The sequence below is a fragment of the Elephantulus edwardii genome, unplaced genomic scaffold (genome assembly GCF_000299155.1).
Source record: "Elephantulus edwardii isolate Elephantulus edwardi_28Jun2011 unplaced genomic scaffold, EleEdw1.0 scaffold00262, whole genome shotgun sequence".
NCBI classification, from domain to species: Eukaryota; Metazoa; Chordata; class Mammalia; order Macroscelidea; family Macroscelididae; genus Elephantulus; species Elephantulus edwardii.
In genome coordinates, this window is record NW_006400012.1 from 2,429,281 (window position 1) to 2,438,959 (window position 9,679).

The window sequence follows — 9,679 nt, forward strand, 5'->3', positions numbered from 1 at the left end:
AGCACTTTGTCTATTATAGTGTAGAGGTTAGGAACCACAAGATGTAGAGGCTCAGCTATGTCATTTATGGTTCTTAAGTCCGCTCCAAAGCTTTTCTGATCTACTAATTTCAATGTGAACTAAAGGGGAAATGCAATAGGTATAATACTAATGACTTGCAAGATATGTTCTTTGTTGTTTGTTATTATGTACAGTAGAGTTGGAACAACTCATGGCTGATCCTCCAGCAAGTTTTCAAGGCAGTAAAAGTAGGAGACTGCTCATCTTTCTTTCACAGAGCAACAGGTAAATTTGAACCAATGTGCCTTTAACATAGCAGTACAGCTCCTTACTACTAGGCCACCAGGGGTCTCTTACTGGTATTATAATTGAAGAGAGATCTAGGAATTGTTAATTAAAGTCATGAGGTAGTTTGTAAATCTTTCTCTTTCCTTAATAGCCAAGAAACCAAAAAGCCAAACAATTGGACACTAGTTTTCCAGTTCCGCAGGAGAGCCACAACTGTCTCACCCAGTGAAAGGTCCTGTGACAAGAGCAATAGAATATTACTGGACTGTTCAACTGGCAGTAGAGTATTGAATATACTATAGACTGCCAAGAGAACAAACAGGTTCATCCTAGAGAGGGTGAAACCAGGCTGCTTCTTGGAGGCAAGGATTCTGAGGCTTCATCTGACTGACATACTTTGGGCATGTTGCAAGGAGGGACCAGTCTTTGGAGAGGGACATAATGCTTGGAAGAGTGATTCAGTGAATGGAGCAATGAGGATAGGTGTGTCAGAGACAATAAGGCTGGCACAGGATAGAGCACACAGTTCAGGGCTATTGGACACAAAGTCACTATGAGTTGCAAGCAATTCAAAGGCACATAAAAACAACAACAACAATCGGGGGTAAAATCTTCATTTGCAGTGACTAGTATCCTCATGGTCTTCTGGGGCCCTTGTGTCAAGAGTTGGTGATTGCTTGGGTGAGTCTGTCAACAGTACTCATTTGATGCACCAGAGGTCATCAGGTAATCTTCTAGTGCACTGCTGAGGGATTGAGTCTCAGGTCTCAATGTTTGTTTCAATACTCCTCTGATGTGTTCAGTCAGACCAGCTGCTGTGGGATTGTATGGTAGATGGAAATGCTAGGCAATTCCCATCTAGTCAGACCATTCTTATCCTTCATGCCAATAAAATGAATCTTTCATCATTGTCATTATCTGTGGGCATATCATATGCATAAAATGTAGAAATTCAGCATTGTTGACCTCTAAGTGGCAAGCTTGCAGAGGGACAAGTTTAAGAGTTCAATAATAGTGTCCACATGAATAAGGACATGTTTGCAGTTACATAGGGAGAGGTGCTTTATAGTTTATTTACCACCTTTGTAGTGAAGCTTCTGCCCTAAGTGACCCATAGAATAGAGTGTAATTGCTGAAAGGCCACAACAATTTGCTTTATGGCTAAGAGAAGACTCAATTCCCAAGCTATGACCATTAAGGATTACTGTCCCTTATGGCTAGTTTTACGGTGTAGCTACTCTGCCAACTGGTCAGTGAACATTTATGTAAGGCTCTCAGGTGGACTAATCCATCCACATGAATATTTTTAGTGGGAGAGAAAATATTATGTGCATGTACAGGGAAAACAATAATGTCTGTATCTTGTTTGTGCCCTTTTCAAATACCTTCCCACAACACTTGATCCACAAGGAGTGGTGGTGAATCATTCATCCTTATTGTTCCTCCATCCATATATACTTTTTTTCGTAGAAAAGAGAATTTTCTCTTCTCTCTTTAGGGAGTTCTAGTCACCTAGTAATAAGAAGCTGTCCTGGAGTGAGGCACGATGGCGTGGGTACCAATGGAGTCTGTAGTAGAAGAGTTGATGCCCCGCCTCTTGCCTGTAGAGCCCTGCGACTTAACAGAAGGTTTTGATCCCTCTGTGCCCCCGAAGACCCCTCAGGAATACCTGAGGCGCATCCAGCTCGAAGCAGCCCAATGTCCAGATGTTGTGGTAGCTCAAATTGATCCAAAGAAGTTGAAAAGGAAGCAAACTGTGAATGTTTCTCTTTCAGGTTGCCAACCTGCTCCTGAAGGGTATTCCCCAACACTTCAGTGGCAACAACAACAAGTAGCACAGTGTTCAACTGTTCGACAGAATGTGAACAAGCATAGAAGTCACTGGAAGTCACAGCAGTTGGACAGTAATGTGACCATGCCACAATCTGAGGATGAAGAAGGCTGGAAAAAATTCCGTCTGGGTGAAAGGTTATGTACTGAAGGGACAGTTAGACCATCTATAAATGAAAGTCCAGGAATTGATTATGTGCAGGTTGGATTTCCTCCCTTGCTTAGTATTGTTAGCAGAATGAATCAGGCAACAATAACTAGTGTCTTGGAATACCTGAGTAATTGGTTTGGAGAAAGAGAATTTACACCAGAACTGGGAAGATGGCTTTATGCTTTATTGGCTTGTCTTGAAAAACCATTATTACCTGAGGCTCATTCACTGATTCGGCAGCTTGCAAGAAGATGCTCTGAAGTGAGGCTTTTAGTGGACCACAAAGATGATGAAAGAGTTCCCGCTTTGAATTTACTAATCTGCTTAGTTAGCAGGTATTTTGATCAACGTGACTTAGCAGATGAGCCATCTTGATGTAGCTGCTGACTTCAGAGAAAGATGATATTGTAGTACAGGCAGCTAGAGTCTGGAAGTGCAGTGTCAATTCAAGTGCAGATGGCATCACGCCTTCAGTGCTGTGAAGGACCCTTAATCCCTGCAGCTCAAATTGATAATCAGAAGACGGATTTTACTGTTTTCAATGTGAGAAACACCTATGGACAATCTAACCCAATTTGAACCTGTTTGAACCATTCGCTGCAATCAAATGCTTTTAAAGAAAATTGAATGCCATTTATGGCTGGAGCAGCCTGTTTAACTGAATCATTGGTGCTGTTTCATTATTTCTATGCATACATAAAAATTTTTCATGAAAAAAAAGAAGCTGTCCTGTAATATCAAAGGTTTTAATTTATCAGCTACTCCATTGCAGAAGAATGGGGAATCTCATATCATATGACTTACTGCTTCAACCTGTTGTTTACACGTTATCCATAGAATAAGTCCTTTTAAGATAGCTCAACTATGTCTTTTTGTCCTTTGTGCTTCTGATTAGATTTACTCCCAAGTATTTAATCTTGTGATTAGCTGTTGTGAAGGATATTATTTTTCTTAGCTCCAATTCTGTATTCCCTTTATCACTGTAGAGAAATCCAGTTGATTTTTGTGTGTTGATCATGTATCTTGCCACTTTGCAGAATTGGTCAACTATGTCCAACTATGTCCCATAGTTTTCTTGCTGAGTCTTTAGGGTTTTCAAAGTACACTATCATATCATCTGCATAGAAAGATAATTTTATCTGCTCTTTGCCAATTTGGACACCTCTTATTTCCTTCTTTTTTTCTTATTGCTATCACTAAGACTTCCAATACCGTATTAAATAGGAGATGTGATAGCAAGCATCTTTGCCTAGTTCCTGTTATCAAAGGGAACACTTTTAATCTCTCTCTGTTGAGAAGATTGTTGGCTCTCGAGTTTGCATATATTCTTTTTATTATGCTGATGAAATTCCCCTTTAATCCTATTTTTTTTTTTCAGTGTTTTAATCAGGAAAGGGTGTTGGATTTTGCCAAAGAACTTTTCTGCATCAATTGATAGGATCATGTGGTTCTTAATCTTTGCTTTGTTAATGTGATTAAGTACATTGATTGTTTTTCTTATGTTGAACCATCCTTGCATACCTGTTATGAATCCCATTTGATCACGGTCAATTACTTTTTTGATGTATCATTGGATTCTATTTCCAGGATATTATTCATATTTTTGAATCTATGTTCATGAGAGATATTGGTTTTCTATTTTGGTTCATGAGAGATATTGGTTTTCTATTTTGGTGATGTCTTTACCTGGCTCTGGCATCATTAAAATGTTTGCTTCATAGGACAAGTCTGGGAGAATTCCATATTTTACTATTTTATTTTATTTTACTAGTTTACTAGTTTATGTAAAATTGGTGACTGTGCTTCTCTGAATGTTTAATAAAATTTACTTGTAAATTCATCTGGTCCAGGGCTTTTTTTGGCTGAAAGTTGTTTTATTACCTTTTCAATTTCTTCTTTTGTAATGGGTCTGTTCAGGTCTTCAATTTCCTTTTGTGCCAGTTTAGGTAGGTTGTGAATTGCTAAGTATTTGTCCATTTCCTCTAGGTTATGCACATCAAAAAACTTCTCCAACAATGTAAAGCAACAGACTGAGGAAAAATATTTGGCAATGACATGTCTGATAAAGGACTTATATCTAGAATTTATAGGACACATGAGCGCCACAATGAAATAAAGGTAAACAACCCAATTGCAAAATGGGCACAGGATATGAACAGACACTTCACCAAAGACATTTAGATGGCCAACAAGCACATGAAGAAATGTTCAAAATCTCTAGATATAAGAGAGATGCAAATCAACCAACTATGAGATATCATCTCACCCCAGTAAGAATAGCAAAATTCAACAGAGCAGCACACAACAAATACTGGCAAGATTGTGGAGAAACTGGAAACCTTATTCACTGTTTGTTGGAGTGTAAGATGGTGCAACCACTATAAAAGGCAGTGTGGGCTTTCTCAAAGAGTTGTAAATAGAAATATCCTCCCAGACAATCTGTTCTGCATATAGATTGAAAAGGTATGGAGATAGGACACATCCCTAACATACTCCCTTCCCAATTTTGAACCATGCAGTGTTTCATTGCTCTTTTCTGACGACTGCCTCCTGGCCCAAGTATAGGTTTCCCATTAGCATGATCAAGTGTACTGGGATTCCCATTCTTCTCAGAGTTAGCCACATTCTGTTGTAATCCACACAGTCAAATGCCTTTGTATAATCATGAAACACAGATAGTTATTCCTTTGGTACTCCCTGCTCTCAGTCAAAATTCATCTGACATTAGCTATAATAAGGCTAGTTCCATGACCTCTTCTAAACCCAGCCTGTACACCTGGAATTTCTCTACATATTGCTCCAGTCATTTTTTTATAATCTTCAGCAGGACCTTGCTTCTATATGATATTAATGATATTGTTCAATAATTTTTACACTCAGATCACCTTTCTTTGGAATAGGAACAAATATAGATCGTTTCCAGTCAGTTGGCCAAATGGTTGTCCTCCAGATTTCTTCACACAACTTGGTGAGCACATCCAGGAAAGCATGTGTTTGTTGAAATATAGCAATTGGTATAGCATCAATTCCTGGAGTCTTATTTTTTGCCAATTCTTCAAAGCAGCTTGAACTTCCTGCTTCATCACCACAGGCTCTTGCTCATATGTTGTTTCATGAAATTATTCTGTGTCTGCCAATTCCTTTTGGTACAATAACTCTATATTCTTTCCATCTTCTTTTAACACTTCCTAGATCATTTAATTTTCAGCCCACAGCATCCTTAAGTATTGCAAGTCGAGCTTTGAACTTGTTCTTCAGTTCCTTCAGCTTAAGAAATGCTGAGGGAGTCTGGCCCTTTTGATTTTCTGACTCCAGCTCCTTGCACATTTCATTGTAATACTTTACTTTGTCTTCCTGCACTGCCCTTTGAAATCTTCTGTTCAGCTCCTTAATATCTTGATTTATTCCCTCTGCTTTGGCTTCTTGACACTCTAGTGCAATATTCAGTCTCTTCTGACATCCATTTTTGCCTTTTCTTCCTCCTCTGTCTTTTTCATGAAATCTCTTTTGTCTGCTTTTTTCTTCTTCTGTAAAAAGTCTTGTCTGTCATATACTTTTCTAAATCTGAGCATTCAGAGTAAAACTAGGAAGAAGGATTGGCCATCCACTTCCTAAATACCAGGTCTTCAAAAACCCTATGTGTAATAGAATACACTTAGACTAGCAGATAGGGCAACTGAGGTGGAGTTTTCAAGTATAGAATTACAAAGGAAAAGGAACAGTTGTAAGCAGACACTAGTGATTGGAATATGGAATGTGAGAACCATGAATGTAGGAAAATTAGATATTGTTAAGGAAGAAATGGAACACACAAATATTGACATACCAAGGATGAGATTGACTGACATAGGACATTTTGAGTCAGACATTCATATGATCTTCTATGTTGGAGATAAAAAGCTGAGGAAAAATGGGGTTGCTTTCATAGTAAAAAAAGTAATTTCTATATGAATCTTGAAATACAAAATCTTGAGTGACAGGATAATATTCATATGTAAACAAGGAAGTCCAGTGAATACCATTATCATTCATATATATGCACCAACAACCAGAGCCAAAGAAGAGGTTCCTGACTGCTGGTGCCAAGAGTGTTGATTGAAGAGCTGGCTGAGTAAGCTATAATTGTTAACAACCTCAATCTCCTCTCCACCCATCATCGTGCTGTCAATTAGCCCAATGGTATGAATCTTTGTCTTTTTTTTTTAACTTGTACTGCCTTTTGATTAGGTATTTATTTAAAATAAGCCGTCCCAATGGAGGATTTGAGTTTATGCTGCAGGCTTCTTTTCCTCTGTGGCAGGTTTCTTTTCTACTGGCTTCTTCTCAGCTGCTGGTTTCTTGGTGGCTGTAGGCTTCTTTGCCGCTGCAGCCTTCTTTCCCAGTGCAGGCTTCTTGGGCTTCTTCTTCACATCAACAGCAGCTTTCTTTGCTCCTTTCTTCTCTACCATAGGCTTCTTGCTTGGAGCAGCCCCCTTCTTATCAGATTTGTCCTCCAGTGCCTTAGCCACCTTAGCCACCCGGAGTTTGTGATTCTTGACCTGGCGAACAATGGTATTTTGGCTTCAACATGATTCTCAGATTTTTCAGTGGGTTCTTCTTCAAGATTTGGTGATGAATCTTCTTGCGTGGTGCTCGTAGGGCCCTCTGAATCTCTGGGCTTTTCAAGATTCTGCTGAAGTCTGTATTCATCATCTTGTGCATGGGAAGGTTGTAGTTGCTCTTGAGGGAAGCAGCTTTCCGCCAAGTGCCATACAGCTCATCTAACTTTTGAAAAGCATTTTCAGTCCAAATGCAGAATTGGCCAACATGCCCACCAGGAGCAAGTTTCAAAATGTTCAATTTGCTTACATTAAGCAGAGTAATTCCAGGGATATTTCTGAAGGCTTTGATGATACCATTATCCTCCTTAGATAATGCATGGTTCCCTGTGCTGGATGCAACATTGATTTCTCATTTTACTTTTGCCAACTCTCATTCACTGGGAGGCATCGACCTTTTTGATATCATTCTAGGCCTTAAGTTTCTTAAGAAGCAGGACAGCCTCTTCTTGTAGCCCTCAACTTTATCTTTGACCACCAAAGGAAGCTCAGGAACTTCCTCAATGTGATGACCTTTTGACATGACCAGCACTGGCAAGGCCGAGGCAGCCAGTACAGAGCAGATGGCATAGTGCTTCTGAGTTGTATTCACTCTAGGTGCCAACGCTACCAGGTTTTGGTTGGTGCAAACATGCGGCAGCCTCCACAGCACATATTTCCAAAAGCACCTTGGTCAGAGCAATGAGTCCCACCACCTCTAACTCTGGGAATTCGAGCCACTGCTCTACCAGTACCCCAAGACTCAGCAGCGGTCTGATGACTTGCCAATTCTCTGACAGTATAGGGTGCCTGTTGTTTTTGTGCAAGTTGGTGTGAACAAAGTTCATGATATCCGGCCGAATGGGAGCCTTGAACACAGCTGGCAGAGTAACATTTTTGCCAGATGATTATCCCTTTTCTGAGTACACCGATATCAGTGGACGAGCACACAGCATGGCTGGGAGAGAAGGCCATGCTCCTCTCCGAATCTTTGTCTTCTTGATGTTAATCTTCAATCCAGATTGAAGACTACAGTCCTTGACCTTCGACAGCAAGCGCTTCAGGTCCTCCTCAGTTTCAGCAAGTAAGGTTGTGTCATCTGCATAAAGTAGGTCGTTGATGAGTCTTCCTCCAATCCTGATGCCACATTCCTCCATCATCAATATAGTGAAAAAGCAAGAACACTTAATGTTCTTAATAATTGTTCCCATTTCTTTGTGTAGACTTAGTGGTAAGGAGTTGTACTGCTAACTGAAAGGCATACAGTTTCAATTCACCAGCTACTCTGCAAGAGAAAAATGGGCAATTCTTTCCCTAGAAAATTACCTGTCTCTGGAAACACTTTGGAGGGTTGGCTGTGAGTCAGTTCCAACTCAAGGGTACACAAAAACAAACAGATGTGTAGGGGTGCATACAACTCTTCTACTAGGGGCAAAACAGTCTGCTCTTTGGAGACCAATGTATAGTGAATTCTACATGGTGCTTCTGGTCCTGTGCTAGTTTCTTTATTGGAAGACTATGAGAACTTTGGCCCTGCCTTCTGACATATCCCGTCACTGGTATCTAAAGTAGTCAAGTTGAAAGTGGGGGAGTAGTCATACTGTTGGAGGGGAGGTGCACCCTGGTCCCTCAAACACCAGGGCTTACCGAGGAGGAGGTGAGCATCAGGAGGGATAAGAGCATAACAACTGTTGTTCTCTCTTGGCCCTTAGATTTGATGAATGCTATTTCCAGAGGCTGCAACACTGGAAATGGGAGATGAGGAGACAGCCTGGAGGACTGGGGAGGAGGTGTATAAGATGGGGAGGGGACTGTTTACACAAGTGTGGCAGGACTCCTTCCAAGTCACTGTCCACTCCTAATTTCCCCTTTGCCTTTCTTCTCATTGAGAATCTAACAGATAACAGCTGACTTCTTTGATGCCTGTGTGCATCAAAACCTTTTTCTAATTGGGTAAAAAAATAATCTACTGACTGGGAAAAAAACATTTAGCAATGCCATCTGAGACAAGGGTCTCATGATAAAACTTTACAGAATACTACAGGGCTCCCACAATAAAAAGTCTGATAACCCATGGGCTAAAGACATGGAAAGACTTTTGACAGAGGAAGACATTTGGATGGCCAACAGACACATAAAGAAATGCTCAAAATCTCTAGTAATTAGAGAGATGTAAATCAAAACCATGATGAGATACCATCTCACTCCAGGAGCAGTGGCAAAGTTTAACAAGACAGCATGCAATAAATATTGGAGAGGATGTGGCAAGATTGGAGCTTTCATACACTGTTGATGGGATTGTAAAATGGTGCAACCACTCTGAAAGGTAGTTTGATGTTTCCTCAAAAGATAAACATAGGAATTCCATCTGATACAGATATTCTACTACAAGGAATATACCACAAGGAAAACAGAACTGAAACACAGAAATTTGTACATTGATGTTCATAGCAGCATTATTCACCATAGCAAGAAAATGCAAACAGCCCAAATGTCTATCAACAAACGAATGGATTGAGAAAATCCTGCTGAAGATTATTCAGAAACAACTGGAAGAGTACATCAACAAAGAACTACTAAAAATACAAGCTGGGTTTAGAAGAGGCCATGGCTTTAGAGACATCATCACCAATGTCAGATGGATCTTGGAAGAAAGCAAAGAGTGCCAGAGGAATGTCTATCTGTGTTTCATTAACTATGCAAAAACATTTGACTGTGTGGATCACAACAAATTGTGACTAACCTTAAAGGAAATTGGAATCCTGGAACACCTGACTGTGCTTATGCCAAACCTATGTTCAGGTCAGAAAGCCATCCTCAGAACAGAAGAAAC

The 9,679-nt window shown here is 40.1% G+C and overlaps 1 protein-coding gene and 1 pseudogene across 1 annotated transcript; one reads left to right on the forward strand and one right to left on the reverse strand.

The window, feature by feature from the left end:
- Positions 1 to 1,834: 1,834 nt before the first annotated feature.
- LOC102843629 (gem-associated protein 2-like) lies at positions 1,835 to 2,644 on the forward strand. The gene has a single exon (XM_006899579.1). The coding sequence runs from the start codon at positions 1,835 to 1,837 to the stop codon at positions 2,642 to 2,644; it is 810 nt and encodes a 269-aa protein (XP_006899641.1).
- A 3,893-nt stretch (positions 2,645 to 6,537) lies between these two features.
- Positions 6,538 to 7,823, reverse strand: LOC102844036 (annotated as a pseudogene).
- Positions 7,824 to 9,679: the final 1,856 nt, after the last annotated feature.